Source organism: Solanum lycopersicum, chromosome 5 (assembly GCF_036512215.1).
Source record: "Solanum lycopersicum chromosome 5, SLM_r2.1".
NCBI classification, from domain to species: domain Eukaryota; kingdom Viridiplantae; phylum Streptophyta; class Magnoliopsida; order Solanales; family Solanaceae; genus Solanum; species Solanum lycopersicum.
Genome location: NC_090804.1, coordinates 8,217,890 through 8,240,011, shown reverse-complemented (window position 1 = coordinate 8,240,011; position 22,122 = coordinate 8,217,890). Strand labels below are relative to the sequence as shown.

The following is a 22,122-nucleotide window of genomic DNA, read 5'->3' as shown; positions in this document are numbered from 1 at the left end:
CCTACATCTCCTACCATACAATGCTTCAAATGGAGCCATATCAATGCTCGAGTGATAGCTATTATTGTATGAAAATTCCGCTAAGGGTAAGAAGCTATCCCAATGGCCTCCAAACTCTATCACACATGCGCGAATCATATCCTCCAACACTTGAATCGTTCTCTCAGACTGACCATCGGTCTGAGGATGGAACGCAGTATTAAGGTCCAACCTAGTACCCAATTCCGCATGCAGTGTTCTCCAAAACTTAGAAGTAAACTGCGTACCTCTATCTGATATGATGGATAGTGGAACCCCATGCAACCGAACAATTTCTGAGATATAGATTTTGGCTAACTTCTCTGCATTGTAAGTCACCTTGACTGGAATGAAATGAGCAGACTTAGTTAACCTATCAACAATCACCCAGATGGAATCGTACTTACCCATCGTCTTTGGAAGACCAACCACGAAGTCCATTGCGATTCTCTCCCATTTCCATTCAGGAATGGGCATCCTCTGAAGTGTTCCTCCGGGCCTTTGGTGTTCATACTTTACTTGTTGACAGTTTGGACATTTGGCAATAAAGTCAACAATATTACGCTTCATTCTACTCCACCAAAAGTGTTGCTTTAGGTCACGGTACATCTTGGTTGCACCAGGATGTATAGAATACCTTGAACTATGAGCCTCTGTCAGAATAGTGTTGATCAAATCGTCAACTCGGGGTACACATACCCTTCCCTTGATTCTCAAAACACCTTCCTCATCGATTTGTGCTTCCTTAGCCTCTCCTCGCAACACTTTATCTCGGATCCGGATCAATTTCTCATCATTAAACTGTTTTCCCTTAATCTTGTCAAGAAAAGAAGATCTTGCCTCCACGCAAGCCAACAATCCTCCCTTCTCATTTATTTCTAACCTCATAAGGTCATTAGCTAGAGTCTGAACCTCTCTAGCCAATGGGCGTCTAGAAGCTTGCAAGTGAGCTAGACTTCCCATGCTTCCCGCCTTCCTACTTAAAGCATCCGCTACAACATTCGCCTTCCCCGGATGATACAAAATAGTGATGTCGTAGTCCTTCAGTAGTTCCATCCATCTCCTCTGTCTCAAGTTCAAATCTTTCTGAGTGAAGACATACTGAAGGCTACGATGATCCGTGTAAACCTCACACTTAACCCCATATAAATAGTGTCTCCATTGCTTTAATGCAAACACTACCGCGGCCAATTCCAAATCATGAGTTGGATAGTTACGTTCATGCACTTTTAATTGTCTTGAAGCATAAGCAATCACATTCTTCTCTTGCATTAGCACTGCACCCAAACCCGAATAGGATGCATCACAATAGACAATGAAGTTCTTACCTTCCACGGGCAAGGTGAGAATTGGTGCAGTAGTCAACAGAGTCTTGAGCTTCTGAAAGCTTTCCTCACACTCATCCTACCATACGAATGGGACATTTTGCTTAGTCAAGTTCGTCAGTTGGGAAGCAATAGAAGAGAATCCCTTGACAAATCGGCGGTAGTAGCTAGCTAACCCAACAAAGCTCCTTATTTCTGACACATTAGTAGGCCTTACCCAATTCTTCACCGTCTCAATCTTAGAAGGATCCACCATCACTCCATCCTTAGAAACCACGTGTCCCAAGAAGGACACTGCATCTAGCCAAAACTCACACTTAGAGAACTTGGCATAAAGCTTTTTCTCCCTCAACATTTCCAATACCATTCTCAAATGCTCTTCGTGTTCCTTCTTGCTCTTTGAGTAAACCAATATATCATCAATGAATACGATCACAAAGAGATCCATATATGGCTTAAAAATCCCGTTCATCAAGCTCATGAAAGCAGCAGGGGCATTCGTAAGACCAAAAGACATCATTACAAATTCGTAATGCCCATACCTCGTTTGAAAAGCAGTCTTTGGCACATCCGTTGCCCGTATTTTCAATTGATGATAACCGGATTTCAAGTCATTCTTAGAGAAGACACAAGCACTTTGTAACTGATCGAACAAGTCATCAATGCGAGGAAGAGGATACTTGTTCTTAATAGTTACCTTGTTCAATTGCCGGTAGTCTATGCACATCCGAGAACTCCCATCCTTCTTCTTCACAAACAAAACTGGAGCACCCCAAGGAGATGCACTTGGTCTAATGAAGTCTTTGCTCAACAACTCTTGAAGTTGTGCTTTTAACTCTCTTAACTCCGCGGGAGCCATTCTATAAGGGGGTATAGAAATGGGGCGAGTACCCGGTTCAAGATCAATACAGAAGTCAATATCCCTATCCGGTGGCATACCAGGAAGATCTGCAGGGAACACATCCAGAAACTCACGAACTATCGAGACCGACTCAATCGAGGGTACTTGAATAGTATCATCCCGGAGGTGTGCCAAGAAAGCTAAACAACCCTTACTAACCATTCTCTTAGCACAAAGAAATGAGACGATACGAACCGGATTGGAAGTGTAGTCACCCTCTCACACTAACGGATCTATCCCAGGCTTGGCTAACGTCACAGTTTTAGCATTACAATCCAAGATTGCAAAATTTGGAGAAAGCCAAGTCATACCCAGAATTACATCGAAGTCAACCATTTCTAAGATAACCAAATCTACATAAGTGTTGATCCCCACAAAGTTCACCAAACAAGACCTATATACCTTTTCAACTACCATAGACTCACCCACCGGAGTAGAAACACGAATAGGCATATCAAGTAATTCACAATGTAAATTTAGACCATTAGCAAATGAGGAAGATACATAAGAAAATGTGGATCCAGGATCAAACAATACAGAAGCCATGCAATCACAAACCAGAAGATTACTTGTGATGACAGCATCTGAGGTCTCCGCTTCCGACCGCCCAGGGAAAGAGTAACAATGGGCCCTATCGTTTGTCTGTCCATTGCCCCTACCATGTTGTGATGTAGTGGCTCCAGTTTGCCCATCACCTCGACCATTTTGGTGACCACCATTACCTCGACCACCGCGTCCTCCAGAATAACGGCCTCTACCATGACCACCTCTACCTCTAGCCATTGGGGGTCTATAACTCTGTTTTGGACAATTCCTCCTAATATGTCCAGTCTCCCCACATCCATAACACTCTCTGGAGTCAAGCATAGGTCTCTCAGAGAAGTGTTGACCGATCTGAGGTGGACCCCCAACTACAGTCTGTAGTGAAGACTGAATGGGTCGAACTGAGTAACCTCCGGTACCCTGTCCTCTAGAGTAAGAACCATTAAACTCACCTCCCTTTCGAAACCTCTTTGATGTCGATGCCATGGTGAATTCATCTGGCTTCACTCCTTCCACCTCTACCACGAAATCTACCACTTCTTGGAAGGATTTTGCCGTAGCCGCTACCTGTAAGGCTGAAATCCGCAACTCTGACCTCAACCCCTTCACAAAACGACGAATCCGCTCTTGTGGACTGAAACAAAGTTGAGTGGCATATCTGGATAGTGCACGAAACTTAGCCTCATATGCATTGACCGACATCCTACCTTGCTCTAGGCTCAAGAACTCATCCCTTTTCCTATCCCTCAAAGTCCGGGGATATACTTCTCCATAAACAAGTTAGAGAATGAGGCCCAAGTCATAGGTGGTGCCTCTGTTGGTTGACACTCAACATGTGACTGCCACCACATTTTGGCGTTCCCTTGAAACTGATAACTCACGAACTCAACACCAAACCGTTCTACTATACCCATCTTGTGTAGTAGCTCATGACAGTCAACCAGAAAATCGTAAGCATCCTCAGATTCAGCACCCTTGAAGACTGGAGGTTTCAATTTCAAGAACTTACTGAAAAGTTCATGCTGATCATTTGTCATTATAGGCCCAGTAGTCAGACGTGGAAACGTGCCTATGTCCAATGAGGCATCCATACGAGGAGCCATAGTGGCTGCATGTTGTACCTCTGAAACCGGAGGTGTTGGTGCAGAAAACACTGGAGGGGCCTGACCCTGATCAGACAACCCACTAAGATAAGCGAGAACCTGATTGATCATCTCTGGGGTAGGTTGGGGTGGCAATCCCTCATTCTGCACTTGTTCATTTTCCCCATCCTCCCCTTCTCTTATTACTTCTTCAGTCGGTGGAGGAGTCACCGCCCTAGTATCAGATGGGCTAGGTGCTCGTCCTCTTCCCCTAGAGGACGTCCTCCCACGACCTCTACCACGGCCTCTTGCCGCTGCTCTTCCTCGAGCTACAGCCCCAGTGGCTGGCTCAGACGCACCCTGTCCCGCTGGTGCTGGTGTTGGTGTTGGCGTAGTCGTTGCTCTAGTTCTAACCATCTGCGAAAGAGAGTGAAGATGGTCAGATACCAATTTGTATCACCTAGATACCAATTGGATTCAAGTAGTAGCACGAAAGAAAGAAAGAAAGAATGTAATTTTCCTAAAGTCTTATAGCCTCTCAAAGAAAAGTAAAGACCGTTCCTTAAGACTCTACTAGACTCGTTCTTGTGTGATGAGACCAACGAACCTAATGCTCTGATACCAAGTTTGTCACGACCCAAATCCGGGCCGCGACTGGCACCCACACTTATCCTCCTATGTGAGCGAACCAACCAATCTAACCCTTAACATTTCAATGTAATATCAACATAAAGTAATGCGGAAGACTTAAACTTATTAATAAAACCAATTCAATAACTATGATTTCCCAAAATCTGGAAGTCATCACCACAAGAACATCTATGATCAAAGTACTAAACTAAGAGTATTCTAAAAAGCTAAAACAAATAAAGCTAGTCCATGCCGGAAGTTCAAGGCATCAAGACATGAAGGAGAAGATCCAGTCCAAGCTAGAAGCGTTAGCTCACCCTGAAGATCCGGTGTGACGAAGACTGGCTAGAATTACTGTTGAGTTGAAGACGACGGCACGTTTGCTGCACTCCACAAATAACAAGAAGAAAACATAAAAGTAGGGGTCTGTACAAAACACGGGTACTGAGTAGATATCATCGGCCAACTCAAAATAGAAATCAATATATACCAATAATATCATAAAATCAACCATGATACTCAACATGTAGCAACAACAAATACTATATCATTAACAATTACCGTCAAGTTCACACATGAGGAATCAAGCCTCAATACCATACTCATTTGGGAATTATGTTCATTAGATTGAGTATATTAACATCTTTCAAGATTTATTATCTTTATTTCTCTTGTGTCGGTACGTGACACTCCGCTCCCTCATATTCATTAATTCTCTTGTGTCGGTACGTGACACTCCGATCCCTCATATTCATTAATCCGCTTGTGTCGGTACGTGACACTCCGATCCCTCATATTCATTAATCCTCTTGTGTCGGTACGTGACACTCCGATTCTCTAAATTTATGTGTCGGTTCGTGACACCCGATCCCCTAAATCTACGTGTCGGTTCGTGACACCCGATCCCCTAATTCTACGTGTCGGTTCGTGACACCCGATCCCCTAATTCTACGTGTCGGTTCGTGACACCCGATCCCCTAATTCTACGTGTCGGTTCGTGACACCCGATCCCCTAATTCTACGTGTCGGTTCGTGACACCCGATCCCCTAAATCTACGTGTCGGTTCGTGACACCCGATCCCCTAAATCTACGTGTCGATTCGTGACACCCGATCCCCTAATCTCCTTCTATCAATTCCTCAAGCCTTCTTTCTTACCAAGACATCATCAATCTCATTACTTTAGTTCATCAAGCCTTCTCCCTTACCAAGGCATCATCATTAAAAAGAGATTAGGTTTTTTATCAAGATTTGGGATTCAATAACTTCATCATGCTTAATATAATCACAATTATATAATCACGTTCATGCATGCATAAAATTAAGCACATAGCAGGGTTTACAATACTATCAATACATATCATTCTCTATTAAGAGTTTACTATGAAAGCATGAAAACCATAACCTACCTCCACCTAAGATTCGTGATTCAAGCAAGCAAATTTTCCCAAAGCTTTGTGTTTTTCCCCTTCTCGATCGTCTCTCTCTCTATCGATTCCCTTCTCTCTCTTTCTGTTCTTTTCTTTTTCTTATTTCAACCCTCTTTCTTTTACCCTAATTAACATGTAATTAAGTGTAAAAGATGACAATAATAACCCACAATTTAACTCAAGGTTACCTCTTTTATCCCCCAAGAAATTGAGTTATTAATATAGACCCACGAAATATATAATTATAGCAGGAATAGTCCAAAACGCCCCTTTAAAACTTAACCAGAAATCCGACTCCGACTGGGATTACGCAACCTGTGACGGCCCGTCGTGCCTGCGACGGTTCGTCATGCAAGTTCGTCAAAGACTCGATTTCCTTAAGGAGTCTGTGACGGCCCGTCGTACCTACGACGGTTCGTCCTGCACTTCCGTCACGACGTTCAGAGAATCGTTCCCTGTACCAAATTCTCAGGAGTTGAAGTGTTTTGAAACGGTGGATCACGACGGTTCGTCGTGCCTGTGACGGTCCGTCCTGCAGGTCCGTCACAGAGTTCAGAGAGTCGATTTCAGCACCCAAATTTCAAAATTTCTAAGTGTTTTGGGACGAGACACCCTCGACTGTCCGTCGTGGGTTCCGTCGTCTCAGCCTGTTTTTCCAGAATTAAAATCTGCTGCTTAAAACGACTAAACAGGTCGTTACAAAAGTATGTACAGAATTATGGAACAATTAGCAGGCCACTCACTAATTTGTTAAAGAAACAAGCCTTCAAGTGGAATAGTGAGGCTGAAAATGCATTTGAAAATCTTAAGAAAGCTATGACGACTACACCGATGTTGGCTCTTCCTGATTATACTCAAGAATTTGTGGTGGAAACTGATGCGAGTCATGGGGGTATTGGGGCTGTGCTAATGCAACAAGGGAAGCCAATTGCGTTCTTTAGTAAAGTTTTGGCTCCTAAACATCGAGGTAAATCGATTTATGAAAAAGAGTATATGGCTCTACTTAATGCGGTGGACAGGTGGAGACATTATTTACAGTTTAAACACTTTGTTGTTAAGACTGATCATCACAGTTTGAAATACTTGCTAGAACAACGAGTGACTTCGGCTATGCAACAGAAAGGTTTAACAAAATTGTTGGGTCTTGATTATGAGGTGCGTTACAAAAAGGGCGCCGAGAATAGAGTGGCTGATGCTCTATCTAGGCGACAAGAAGGATTGCAGGCAGACGAGATTCCGGAGGTAGGATTATTGATGGCTGTGAGTATGGTCACGCCCATGTGGATCCAAGAAATTATGCACAGCTATAGTGAGGATTCATTTGTTCAGGAGTTAATGACCTTGTTATCAGTAGACACACACGGGCCTAGTTTGTGGCATAATGTTAATGGTGTTTTGAGGCGTAAAGGCAAGGTTTATGTGGGTTCTCAAGGGCCTCTACGGCAGCAGCTCATTTCCAATTTTCATGATACTCCTTTGGGTGGGCATTCGGGTCAGTTAGGTACTTTGAAGAGATTAACTCAATATTTCTATTGGCCTAAAATGAGGACTATGGTGAATGACTATGTGGCTCAGTGTGAGGTATGTCATCGTAACAAAGACGACAATGCAGCATATCCGGGTTTACTTCAACCTTTGCCGATTCTGAATCAAGCTTGGAGTCATGTTAGCATGGATTTTATAGAGGGGTTACCAAAGTCTCAAAATAAAAGTGTGATCTTGGTGGTGGTTGATCGTTTTACCAAGTACGCTCATTTTATAGCTATGGCTCATCCCTTTACTGCTGTGACAGTGGCTGAATTGTTTTGGAAGCGAATCCACAGGTTACATGGAACTCCAGAGTGTATTTTATCTGATCGAGACAAAGTATTTTTGAGTAAATTCTGGCAGGAAATGTTTCGGCTATTAGGTACACAGTTGCATTATAGTTCAGCCTATCATCCTCTGAGTGATGGCCAAACTGAGCGAGTCAATCGATGTTTGGAGAACTATCTTCGTTGTATGACCGCTAATCGACCTGTTCAATGGAAGAAATGGTTGTCTGCTGCAGAATGGTGGTATAACACCAACTTCCATACGGGCTTGCAATGCACTCCATTTGAAGCGTTGTATGGATATACTCCGCCTCAACTTTCGATCGGGCCTCTTCTGGAAACAGTAGTACAGGCAGCAGAAGATGTAGTGATGCATCGACAACAGTTTCTTCACTTATTAAAGGATAATCTCGCTACTGCCCAAGCTCGGATGAAATTTTTTGCGGATAAGAGAAGAACTGAGCGTGAATTTGCAGTCGGCGATTGGGTTTATTTGAAACTTCAACCTTATAGGCAGACTTCATTAGCTTTAAGAAGGAATTTAAAACTCAGTTCTAAGTACTACGGTCCATATCTAATACTTGAGAAGGTGGGGTTAGTGGCTTACAAATTAGCTCTACCTATGCAGTCTAAGATTCACCCGGTCTTTCATGTATCGTTGTTAAAGAAGAAGGTGGGCGATCGAGTGTTAGTACAGTCGGAGTTGCCTTATACGAATGATGCAGGGCAGTTCTTGGTGAAACTAGTGGCTATTTTGCAGCGACAAATGGTCAAACGTAACAATGTGGCAGGGGTGCGCGTACTAGTGCAATGGTCTAATCTTCCACCTGAGAATGCTACGTGGGAGGATTATGAATTTTTGCGCGCTAAGTTTCCCAGTTTCGACTCTATTCCTTGAGGTCAATGATTCTTTGATGCAGTGGGGAATGTTATGAAGTGAAGATCAGTGAAGCGAGGTGGGGATTCGATATCGGAACAAGGCGACAGCAGTAACTGTAGTAACTGAAATTTGGAAGAAGTAACTATCGTTAGAAAGGAACGGCTAGGATTTAATGAGAAGCGATGGTGAGGATGATGCCACGTAGATTGAAGGTGGTTATATAATAGTGGTTAGAGGAGAGAGAAGTATAACAAACTATTGGGAAAAGTCACGTTTCTTTCCTCTCTTCTTCTCACGTTCCCTTTCTTTCTGTTTCTCTGTTCTCTTCTATCTTCTTTCTCTGTACTTCCTTTTGTTCTCATCCTTCTTCTTCATTTTGCATTTACAACTTTTCTATGGAGGTTACGAAGTTCTTAGTTGATAGTTCATTACGTGTAATTGAGACTTCCGATTATCAATAAAGTTGGTCTGGTTTCTGTGATTTTCAATTCAAATTGTAAATTGAATTTGTGGTCTTATTAAGGTCATAACAGTCGGGTCCAGAATTTCCATACAAGGGGGTTTGGAAAGTAAAAATTTAGTGCTTGCAATTTGAACTTTAAGTTCAAGGTGAATTGAACCCCTAAACTACTGGCCAACCTCTAGTATTGTGTTTGGGGTAATCAAAATCTATATATGTTCATAAAAAGTAAAAAAATTACCTTTTATATACATTGTAAGATTTCACCAAAGATATTCGGGTGAACGCTCTCCCGCTCCCTAGATCCGTCTAAAATTGCAGTAAAGTTGCCGAAGCTTTCAAAGGGAGTTTAGTTTCTTGGGGAATGTACAAACCTTAAAAAATGGAAATCAAGTGCAGCAAAAGCCAGAATCGAACCCGCGAATGATTGACAACCTTGGGATGAGGAACCATATTATCCTGCATTCAATTTGGGGAAAATCTGAACCCCCTTGACCACTATGCTAAGCTTCTCAGTTGTGTTGAGGGGGTATATTTTAGCATACATACTCATAAAAAACCAATTATAATCTTACATATATAGTGTATTTTTCTGATGAGGACTCTTAACAGCTACTGCAGCACAAGATGAGGCTTAGAATTTATCAACTTCGTGTTTTTGGCTTTTATTTTCCCGATCTAATTCCTGGCAATGTTCCCAACTCTTGTTGTTCATACGTATTAGTGGATGTAATACTAGTCTCTGTTCTAGATTGAGATTATGCTCTTCTCACTTAAAAATGACTAATTAATAAATTATAATATTTAATGGTGATATACCAAATGATAATTGACATAGTAATTATAAACAAGTAAACAACAAAACTATGAGAGAAGAAAGTTTGATATGGACAAAAAGTAGAATACAACATTATGGAGCGGGTTGCGTGAGGTTAGCTGTGGCTGGTGAAATCATCCCTTTTCCCTCCCCATTGATACCCCAAACATTTTTATCTTAACTTCCCCCCATTTGTAAGGATGGTGTTGCCAAAATTTTCTTGCTTCTCCCCCTTGCTTTATTGTGGAGTAGCAGAGGTTCAAAGACCGTCTCCATATCCAGGGAAATGGAGGCAATAGAGAGTAGGATCTAAGCAAGGGGGTGAGATAAAGAATTGGAATCTGCTCCATCTTTTTTACGTTGTAAAGGGAGAGAGAAGAGAAGGTGGATAGATTTGGTGTGTCTTACCTGATATAGTTCATTCCTTCCTTCAATCCCCCCCCCCCTCGCTCCTCCTCGTGTTTTAACCTCAAACTATCACAAATAGTATGTTAATACCCTTCGTTATACTTTAAGGTTGTATATACCCTTACCGTCATTCTTTTGGGTTGTGTATATCCTTGAATCTAACGGATGGACACGTGGCACCATCTAAACAATGCAACCATATTTTATTTAATTTTTATTCACAATTAAAAAAACCCCACCCAATTTCCACCATTTGACCCACCCATGACCCAACCTAAAATATCCTAACCCAATTATAACCCCAAATCACCCAAAAGACACTTCATCATTCTTCCTCACACTAACATTCCAAAGTCCAGATCTTGTTAAGATGATATGAGTTTATAGCTTGTTAGCACGTCAGAATATTCTCAGTTTACTATTCAATATTAACCTATTCACGATGAAAGCTAAGTGGAAGAAGAAGCTTACGAGGAGGCTCAAGAGTAAGCACCAAAAGATAAGAAGAGATCGAAGTAGAACCTTGTTCCGAAATTCTCAACGGTCTAGCTATGCTTATGGTCTTCGTTAGGCTTCTGCGGTTTAAGTTTTGTTTGAAAACATCAATAACATTTGAGTTGTGATTTTGTTCTAATCGTACATAATTCAAATTTTGGTATCTGATTTTGGCTATGAAAAAAATGGTTTAGATAGTATTTCTTCGTTTGCCTTATGGTTCAGTTGAATATTATGTAAAATTAACCTAAGAAAATGAAGATCCAATAAACAACTACAGTTGTCGATGGTGGTCAATTGACTGGGATGACATTGAAATCTTTGAGGATGGATCACCAGACCACTCTTCCGAAGCTCTTATACATACTGCGGCAGAAACGGTAAGAATGGTGTCGCCGGCGATGGTCGTGCTAATATTGGAAGAATTGGTTTTGGGTTCCAATTTGATGGATATGCTGTTGGTTATAATTGGGTCGGGTGTTTTAATGTGGGTGATGGGTGGGTTTTTTAATTAAAGGTAAAATACTAATATTAAATTAAATTCAGAAAATTATTTGGATGGAGACACGTGTCCCTCCGTTAGTCCAAAGGGTAAATACGTTCTAAAATTTAGACGGTAAGGATATCACTGTCCTAAAAGTATAACGATGGGTATTTAGATATCATTTATAATAGTTCGGGGATATATTTGTTCTTTTTCCCTTTAATAAAAACATGTGTGCCACAATAATGTGATGCTCACAGAATGTTTGACGCCTTGTCTTTTATTTTATGAAGTAAAGCCACTTTAATTTTTCTTGTGCTGGAGCTTTTTATGATTAATTTTTTCAATAATTGTTTAAAGTTGCATTATTTTGTATATCCATTCAATGCTTGAACTTTTATTTCCATTTAAGTTACCTAAGTGTTGGTATTGACCACTTGAGTTTCCTCTGCAGACTTCTATTGAAAGCGACATTACCTTACATGATTCACAAGATTCCTAGGTCCAAAGGCAGTAGCTTTTGGCTAGTGGCAATTCAAGTTATTGCAAGCTTAAATCTATTGTTGTCGATAGTGGTATCTACTTTTCATTTCCTTTATATGGTGTTAATGCTTCAAACTCTGATTTAACATTTCAAATCACTAATGCGACTATATTTTAATTTCCATATAAAATTCATTAGGGCGGATGTAGTTAACAAGCAACAGGTTCATCCGAATCCATCCAATGATTTTAATAGATTTTATATATATATATATATATATATATACACATATATACATATATACACATATATACATATATATACATATATACATATATATGTAGAATCACCAAATTTCAATAAATACTACATTTGAAACCAGAATTTTTAAGTGCATCGGTGACAAAAATATAGCGATTCAACCCATAAAGTTTAATCCTAGATCTGCCTCTGATATTCATATGGCTTCTGCAGATGGCTCTCAATTTTCTGAAGTTCAGAAAGAGACATTGGTGGAGGTCATGCTATCTTTGGGCAGGTAATTTACTCTTCAATCCATGAACGCATATGATTTTGTTTTCATATTTCTTGCCTTAATCTGGTGCTTGATTGGTTATTCTGTAATACATCTAATCCTCCTTGCTTTCCAGTCTGGATTGAAGGTCCACTGGGATTTGGTTTGCTGTTGAGCTGCCGTATTACACAGATATTCCAACTTTATTATATATTTGTGAAGTAAGTTTGACTTTTCAAAGCAATTAATGATAACTGTTGTTCTTTGTAATTGATGAGATGATTATGTATCTTGGCCTCATCAATATTCAATTGAGAAACTGTTAAATGGTGCAGCTTCCTCAACAAGTCTTTTTCCTGGAAGAAAATAAACAAATAGAAATAACTGCATGTCTCCTGAGGAAAATAGGATAATGGACTATCACATATGTAATTCCGGTTTCACAGAAATGAAAAGAAGATTGATTACCTGCAGATATTAAAGGTTGCTCAAAAATAGTACACCACCCCTGAGATAAAGTGATGTTATATTCCTGTTGGCATGCCCTTCCTAAAGATATGTCACAACTGAATTAAAATGAAACAGAATTCATCTATTATGTCTTTTCTATACTTTTTTTCCTTTTCTTCCTTGTCTCTCTCTCTCTCTCTCATTTACTCTTTTGTCGTTTGAAAAATTTGAGATATAGCTTTAAAAGACTATTTCTTAGTGCTATTGTTGATTCATGTTACGTGGAAAAACTCTTTTTCGATAGTCTTATATTTCTTTGTTTTGTATGGTGCTTCAGGAGACGTCTGCCACCACTTAGATCCTATATTTTTCTTCTGCTGATTCTCTTGCCATGGATAGCTCTTGCTGCAGGTAAGATTCTTCAAGTTGAACTCTATAAATAAGTCTTCTTTTAAGTTTCTTCTATTGAAATACTAAAATATATATTAGTAGATGAGGGACTTAGGGAGCTGGTGGTGGAGGTTAGGATGATGAAAGACAGGGTATTGACGGTCAAGCTAGTCACCGGAGGGCTTACTTTAAACATGATTAGTGCTTACGGCGGCAAGTGGGCTTGGAGGAGAAGATCAAGAAGTGCTTCTGGGAGGATTTGGATGAGGTGTTGAGGGATATGCCACATTTCAAAAAGCTATTCACTGGCAGAGATTTCAATGGTCATATTGGGTCAATCACTAGTGGTTTTGACAGCGGGGATGGAGGTTTTGGTTTTGGGCTTAGGAAAGGAGGAGGAGCATCACTTCGGGATTTTGCTAAAGCTTAAGAGTTGGCGATAAAAAATTCATGCTTCCCAAAAAAGGAGGACCACATGGCCTTGGAGATGGGAGAGAAGTTAGAGTCGATGGAGGCTTGGGGAAGTAGTGGAGATGCAAATAACATGTGGGATAAGATAGCTAGTTGCGTTAGGAAAGTAGTCAGAGAGGTGTTAGGTTTTTTCAGGGACTATTTTTGCGGCCATCAAAGGGATTGGTGGTGAAATGGAGATGTACAAGGTATAATGAAAAGCAAAAAAGTTGCTATGCTAAGTTAGTGTTGAGAAAAGATGAGGTGGAGAGGCGGAAAAACACGATAAGGTATAAGGTGATGAGAAAGGACACGAAGTAGCATGGGACCCCAGCCTTAGTGCTGAGATTTATACAAAACCTTGTTACCTTTGTCAAAAAAGGAAAGGACACGAAGTAGCAGTCATAACGGCAAAAACGACAACTTTCAAACGCTTGTTTGTCGATCTAGGGGACAAAGAAGAGGATAAGAAGTTGTACAGGCTCGCCAAGGCGAGAGAAAGGAATCCTCGGGACTTGGATCAAGTGAAGTACATCAAAGATGAGGACGGTAAAGTACTAGTGGAAGAGGCCCACATTAGACGAAGAGGGAAAGCATACTTTCATAAACTCTTGAACAAAGAAAGGGTCACAAACATTGTGTTGGGTGTTATAGAGAACTCGGAGAGCGAGATTTTGATTACGGTTGGTGTTTTAAGGTTGAAGAGGTTAAGGGTGCTATGTGTAAGATGAGTCAGGGTAGAGTCACTAAACTAGATGAATTCCGGTAGAGTTCCAAAAAAGCACAAAAAGGGCGGGTTTAGCGTGGTTGCCTAGGTTGTTTAATGTCATTTTTAAGACCTCAAAAAAAATATTAGTGTCCCCCTTTTTTTTTTAACGAATGAGCCTCTTTTACCCATTTAACTACCTACTTTTATATGGGTAAAATGAGTTTGACTCATTTTTTACCCATTTTAAATGAGTTGGATGCCAACATTTAAGTTGGGTAATTTGAATGGGTACCCATATAAATTACTTATTCTGCCACCTCTAAATTATGGGAGGTGACTCAGAGCACTTACCAGTCGAGATGGGGTCGCACCAAGGATCTGCATTGCACCTGTTTCTATTTGTCTTGGTGATGGATAAGTTGATACGGCATATTCTGCATGAGGTGTCGTGGTGTTTGTTATTTGTAAATGACATTGTTTTAATTGAGGAGACTCAGGCGGAGTTAACGATTGATTGGAGGTGTTGAGACAAATTTGACAATCTAAATGGTTCAAGTTGAGTTGGACCAAGACAGAAGATATTTGCCTATTTGGAGTGTAAATTCAGTGATGTGACATAGGCAGGGGCTGATCCAAGGTTTAAAGGCTATGGGTGTCGTATCGCCTTTTAAATAAACGTGTTTATTAAATCAATTAAATATTTAACCTTTTTCTTACCTTGTAAATAACCTCAGACTTCAGTTCGATTATTCGACTTTTGAGTTTTGGACAAATTAAATGAATTAAAAAAAAGATAATGACAACTTGGCGCAAAGGAAAATTTTTCCAATAATATCCTTTATAATTACACCCGCTGATCATATTCTAAATACACTTAATGATGGCATAATTATTTATGTTTATTAATACTTCACGCTCTATGTAACATGCTTAATAAAAAGTGGCTAAATTTTTTTCATATACATAATTTTAGTAACAGAAACGAAGTCTTATGTACTTTATTTTGTTTACATTCTCGATAAGATTTAAATTATCATAATCTAAACTATTTCTTTTTATACATTGAAATGTTTTAATAATAGAACAAAGAGTAAGAAAAACTCAGCGTCATGTTTTCAGAATTTTGACCAAAAGAGAAGATAATTTTGGAGGAGAAGGTTTTAAGCAAACATTAATCATTTGTTTGACTATAAATTATCTCATTAAGGGCCAAACAAACTAAAATTGTTTCTAATATACAAAAGTAGCATTCTTTTGTGGAATTGTGGTAGTCTAAAAAAGAAAGTGTATCACGTGAATTGAGATGAAGGAAAAAAAAGTTAACAAAATAAAAATTAAAAAGTTTTACAACATGTTAGCATATGTACATTATATAATATAGTAAAGTACATAAATATCATGTAGTGGCCATGGCTTAATGGATAAGGTGATTCTTAATTGCAGTGATATATGTTGGTTTGAAACATATCGGGAACCGTTTTTGCAAAATAAAATTGTTGCATAAATGGATAACTCAAAGTGCACCTATGCGGAATTGAACTCGCGTCTTTGACGACAACAAGTTGACTTGCCACCAGTGACAACATACGCCCCATTTGTGCTGTGGGTGGCAAGTTTAATATTTATATAATATAATGTACATATATACATGTCTTACAGAATATCAATGGAGATCATTGGGTGTTGTGGCACCCCCACGGCTATGAATAGATCCGCCCCTGGTCGTAGGAGCCAAGCATGGAAGTGAGACTTGATACTCAAGTTATCCCTAAGAGCGAGATGGAGATATTTAAGTATCTAGGGTTTTTGCTCCAAGGAAATGGGGAGATCAATGATAATGTCTCACCGTATTGGTGCGGCATAGATGAAGTGGAGGCTTGCATCTAGTGTCTTGTGTGACAAGAAGGTACCACCCTAACTTAAAGGTAAGTTTTATATAGTGGTGTTTAGACCGACTTTGGTGCATGGGGCGATGTGTTGTCTAGTCAAGAACTGCCAGGTTCAGAAGAAGCAAGTGGCAGAAATGAGGATATTGAGATGGATGTGCGGGCATATAGGAGCAATCATATTAGGAATGAGGATATCTGACACGAAGTGGAAGTGGCTTCTTGGTGGACAAGATGAGGGAAGGGAGATTGAGATATTTTGGACACATGAAGAGGAGAGGTGCGGATGCCACAAAAAGGAGGTGTGAGAGGTTGGATATAGGGGTTGAGGAGAGGCAGAGGTAGGCCGAAGAAGTTTTGTGAAGAGGTGATTAGCCAAGATATGCCACATTTTTAGCGTATTGAGGACATGACCTTAGATAGGAGGGTACACGAATAAGGTAGAAGATTAGTAGGTGCTGATAGTTGTCTTATTACTTACCTATTCATGTCTTTGGATGGGTGGGAGTATAGAGCGTCATGTGGGTCGTAGTATTAGCATACACATTTAGTCTTTAGCTTTTAGTATCTGATTTTATTTGTGGTTTACTGTGTTTAGGTGACCGCACTTTGCTGCTGCTGTTACAATTTACTTGCATATCTGCTAAGCACTGCTTTGTTATTAGCTGTCATGTTTTTCTTTTAATTACTGTTTTGATTTGTTGGAACCGAGAGTGGGTCTGCGTACACTACCCTAGGTTGTTACTGTTTACTTAGTAGTTGCTTTCACTGGGTATGTTGTTGTTGTTGTGGAAGTATGACTTGTCTTTTGCCTACACTTTTGCAGTTAAGCTACTTTATGCATTTTAATTTTGTGTTTTAGTATTTGGTTAGTTTATCTTTCAGTTGAGTCTGCCAAAACTTTGTGCAAGTGTGTGAACAAGTATTTTTTTACTTTCATTACCATGTGACAATTTGTTGATTTTAGCTCAGTCAAATTGATTTTGATAATCGGCATTAAAAATTGCTGAAAAATTGCAAAAAGTTTGATTTTCAACACTTATGTGATTAGTGTATTCTGCTCTTTTCATATTGTCACTTCGGCACATGAATTATCTGTCATCCCTGATATTAATATTATAAGCTTCATTTGCTAAAGTTGTTTATGTAAGAAAGGATTTTTGATATTAATACGGAGTTTGTCTGATGAAGTTATTCAGATAAAAAAGCCTCTGAACGACCGGTGCCACATGGGGACGCTGTGGATCATCATTGTTATGGGCCTTCATGCATTATATGTTGTAGCTTTGATTGCTTTTGCTGGGGCTGTGCATCATGTGGAATTCAGATTTCATGAACTCAAAGACCTTTGGAGAGGAATTCTTGTCTCTTCAGCTTCCATTGGTTTGTTTCTATCCATTTTCTTCGTTTGGTTTCTTTCCTGGCATGCTTCTGTGTCTTCCTGTGTGTGCTTTGGTAGGGGAATGACATATTAAGGAATGAAGTCAGAAAGACATATTTAGTCTTGATTAACACTTCCTCAATATTGTCCAAGCATCTAAAGATATTCTTACACATACCAGAAGCACGAGCATTATACTGAAATACTGTCAAGGAAAATTCAATGGAGGAAAGTAACTAGCTTCAGTGTAATGGTCAAAGTGGCTGACTTTCAGATCTAATAGTTGAATTTGACCTTCATGACTGAGACACCAATTTAAAATACTTCTCATGCATTCCCCTCAAGTTGGATAATACAAAACATGCATATCAAATCGCTTACAGATAAAATTCTTATCTTAAATCTCAGAAATAAATTGTTATTAATTGCAGCTTGATATACAGGGTTTAGATAATCACAGATAACAAAGGCTTCTAGTATAGGATCTGTCTATAAAGTATAAACAGTGAGACATTTTATACCCCCAATTTAATACAAAGGAAAGTTCAGGAACTACTTGGTTAAACACACCACATTATGTAGATGTGAGAACTCAAATCAAAGTTTTTGATGGAAATTTTAGGTCATGTAAATTGTGTTGTAGCCCTGGACACAAGAGTCTTAGCTTGGTTCTAGGAAAGCATGTTATTTATTGCTTTAGCAAGACTTCGTTTCCTCCTAGAGAAAATTTATACTCCCTTCACTGTCACATTTAGCTTCCTGAGAATCAAATAGTGTGATATTTGACCAAGTCTTTTTTGATATATTTTCATTTTTATAAGGTATAATTTTGAATGTCTAAATTTTAATCTAAGAAATGAAAATTCTTTATCCAATTATCAATAGAATTGATCAAATTGACCATAAGCAAAACTGTCAACCAAATTGTATGGGAAACTGGGGATGTATAGAGAAGTTTTTTTCCTATGACTTGAGATTCTTGCTGACAGAAATGTATACACTCTTCATTCTATGTGACCAGTTGCTTTTGACACACCCAAATGTGACGACAAAACTTTTAAACTGTGTATTAGACACAGTTGAGGAAAGGTTTGGTGTTTCAAAGTTTCTTTCGTGAAGTTAGGGTGTGAAAGGGATACAGTGACATGTTTTGGGGGTGGGTGGGTGGGTTAATTATTTGGCCTATCTTCAATCACAGGAAACAAAATCCTTCTATCCATCAAAGCGTCATTAGCAGGATTAACTTCTAGATCTGACATTTATAAGTTGGCTATATAAAGCCCTCCTATGCTTGAGAAAAATAAAAAATTGAGAGGCACTTTCAACATGTTTTTGCTGCCTGTCTTTTTCTTTAAAAAAAAAACACCTCCAGTCAGTTGCTTCACAGTGGCTTTGTTAACTGAAGTATGGTTAATGGTTACCATACTTGATAGAAAGGTGTACAAGAAGATGCAATGAAAGACCCTGATACTCCGCATGATGTCAAGTTGGCTGCAAAGGACTACTCAAGTTCTACCCTTATGCACACTCATCCTGCCTATAAAAAAATCAAGGTTCTCCTTTGCCCTCAACACCCCAAAAGTGCCCTTGATAGTACAACTTCTGGAGCATGGTACTTTTGAAGCACTTGCGTAAATCTGAAGATAATTTATTCCAATCCTCCAACCTCTTAGATCGTGGTACTGGCTACTTATATCATATGTTGCTCAGAGTCTCCAAAATGTCGCCTCACTCTTGTTGAATCCTTCCTAAAATGCACTACTTTTGGTATTCATATACATTTTTGAAGAGTCTGAGTAACATAGCTTATATCCTTGTATTACTGGGGAACAGAGATGTCCGGTGGTGTTCGTCCTTCCTGCCCTTCCACTATGTGATGGTGCAAGTTACTAAATTTCATGGGGTGAAAGGACTCTGATTGGCCTCATGTATCCTCTTTCATCATGATAGATACAACCACCTGCTCTAAGTAAGAAAAGGATAGAAAATTATGTTCAGATATTAACGCTAGGAAGTTGTGGTTTTATTTTTAAATGTATGAAGACATATGAAACTCTGTAATATCGCAACTTGTTTTTTATCTTTAATATTTATTGGTTTGTTACATCATGCTTTATTCAAATACATATGTTATGACTTTCATCTGTCTGTTTCAACATTCACTGTTAGTTACTTGTAGTTCAAAGCTAAATTGAAAATGATATTTCTTCTTAGATATTTCTTCTTAGACATTTCCCAAGAATATTTTGTGTTGATACCAGTCTGTTTTCTCTGTATCAAGGAATATGGGTGGCTGCTTATGTAATGAATGAGGTTCGCGAAGATATATCATCGCTAGAAATTGCCTCAAGATTCTTATTATTGGTTATGGTACAATTTCCTGATCTTGTGCTACTTTGTTGATATGTGAGTATCAGAATATGTTTGTTGACTGCCTACAGTTTTTCTCTTTTTATTCAACAGACAAGTGTCCTTGTACTGGCATTCTTCTCTTTCTCGATTTCTCAACCTCTTGTCTCAGTTATGAGCTTGAGGAAGAAGAATCAGAAAGAATACAAGACAATGAGTCAGGCATTAGGTATACCTGATAGTGGGATCCTATTACAGAGGGAATCGACAAGCATTCTAGATCCTAATGAACCTTTGGAAAAGCTCCTGCTGAATCGAAGGTTCCGTCAGTCCTTCATGGAATTTGCAGACAGGTTTTACTCATTCTCCTTTTGCAAAAATATCATTAAATCTTCATGCTGCGTGCGTGCATCAGCTTATCATGTGAAGAGAGAAGATGGTCCTGTCTTTTCTCCTTGATTTTAACATAATTGAACGTCAAAAGAAATAAAATGTATGTGATATTCTTGGAAACAAAGAAATAACAGATATAAGCAGACCAACTTTTCTAGAGAGGAACTCTAACAGACAGGTCTGAAATTGATTGCACAGTAATAGAATGACCTTTTTTTCTTTTACTTTGTTCACATCGTAGTTGTCTGGCTGGAGAGAGTGTGCACTTCTATGATGAAGTGCAACATTTTGATAAAATTCCTATTCAGGATTCAGTTAGGAGAATTTACATGGCACGCCACATAATAGAGAAGTATATTGCTGCAGGTAAGGTCAATTCATATATGAAGCTTTTGATGGTCATATTAAATCTTCCCTTCAAAGATTCTTTAAAGCAAGTTTTCTTGGGAACTTGATGGATTATACACTTTGATTTTTTTTTCTGTATCCTCCGGTCCTCCCTCTGGAAAGTATTCTCGTGCTTAAATTTTGATGGTTCTCTGACTTGCATTTGCTCATTAAACACCTGTAGGAGCACCAATGGAGGTGAACATTTCTCACCGAATCCGGCAGGAAATTTTGAATACTAATGATCTCTCCCACACTGACCTATTCAAAAACGCTCTAGGTGAACTGATGCAGCTGATGAAACTGGTTGGTCTTTTACATTCTGAACCATTACTTGCTTGATTATAATGGTATTTTGCATATTGCTTAGTTATCCTCTTTCTATCCTTCCTTCCGTCTCACTCTCATCATCTCTTGTACTATTGTTGAATCGTTCTTCTTGTGGACACACAAAGAACTTAGCAAGAGATTACTGGTCGTCAATGTACTTCATGAAGCTGCAAGAGGATATCCGCATGAGAGCAGTTGATCCGGAGATGGAACATGCTAGTGGTTGGAATTTTTCCCCAAGATTGAGTTCTGTCCATTGCAGTGATGACCCTTTCCAGAATGAACATACAGAACTGCGATGATGAAACATGTGAGTAGGGTCATGACTTCCCAACGTGATGGAGTTGCATATATTTGGCCGTAACAGGAAGAGAAGGGAACCTAAACGAGACATGATATTCATCTTCACAGGATGGGCTCCAGCTACCTGATTCTCCTGTTCATAAACGATACGAGCCTTCAAGACCAAATTTTGCTGTGTGATGTTGCACCTCATGCTTTGCAGACCTGAAGGAGCAATGCCAAGACCATGGTATGTGAAAGAACAGGGCAGACTGAAAGTGGGCTTCTAGTTTTCAAATTTGTGGGTGGCAATTCATGCTGGCAGGTAGATTTAACAAATGCATACTTTTGTATGTAATTGGAACTTCATAGGTATATCTTACTGTACTTGTTATATAAATCAACATGTGAATAAACTTTGATACCCATTATTGTGTGAAGTTGTGAAAGTTACAGGTGGAGTCGATGTTGAAATTCTGTTTGTTGGATAATTATGTTGTACAAATACAGTAAAGATAATTCTTGTGTTTATATATACTAGTCTCTGGGCACGCGTGATTTATATATACCCTCTAAATTATTTAAAATGGGTCAATTTTACCTTTTAGGTTATGTTTTTGGCTTAAAATGTTTTCCCTGTTACATTTTTGGAGCAAAAATGTCTTCCAACTAGTAAAATAGCTCAAAAATACCATTTTATGGACGTTGCTCCATAACAAGAAAAAAGAATAGTTCAATTTTGCTGTTTAATTATTTGAAATATAATGTTTTTGCACTTTATTTAAAATTGAGAAAATTATATATAATAACAAATTATTAATTCAAACAAAA

At 39.1% G+C, this 22,122-nt stretch overlaps 1 protein-coding gene across 4 annotated transcripts in view; it reads left to right on the top strand.

Moving 5' to 3' along the window:
* The window catches only part of LOC101254487 (regulator of G-protein signaling 1), a 28,520-nt gene extending 6,696 nt beyond the window's left edge, over positions 1 to 21,824 (top strand). The window contains exons 2-12 of one of the 4 annotated variants that reach the window (XM_010322661.4): positions 11,741 to 11,861; positions 12,245 to 12,308; positions 12,421 to 12,505; positions 13,072 to 13,145; positions 17,361 to 17,552; positions 19,832 to 19,920; positions 20,014 to 20,252; positions 20,534 to 20,658; positions 20,864 to 20,985; positions 21,135 to 21,319; positions 21,421 to 21,824. In XM_010322661.4, the coding sequence (XP_010320963.2) occupies positions 11,741 to 11,861; positions 12,245 to 12,308; positions 12,421 to 12,505; positions 13,072 to 13,145; positions 17,361 to 17,552; positions 19,832 to 19,920; positions 20,014 to 20,252; positions 20,534 to 20,658; positions 20,864 to 20,985; positions 21,135 to 21,311 (1,288 nt within the window). In that variant the 3' untranslated portion in view covers positions 21,312 to 21,319; positions 21,421 to 21,824. Of the gene's footprint in view, positions 1 to 11,082; positions 11,183 to 11,740; positions 11,862 to 12,244; positions 12,309 to 12,420; positions 12,506 to 13,071; positions 13,146 to 17,360; positions 17,553 to 19,831; positions 19,921 to 20,013; positions 20,253 to 20,533; positions 20,659 to 20,863; positions 20,986 to 21,134 lie in introns of all 4 variants that reach the window. The other 3 variants (XM_019214081.3, XM_004239119.5, XM_010322662.4) reach the window with 3 other exon arrangements.
* The last annotated feature ends 298 nt before the right edge of the window (positions 21,825 to 22,122 follow it).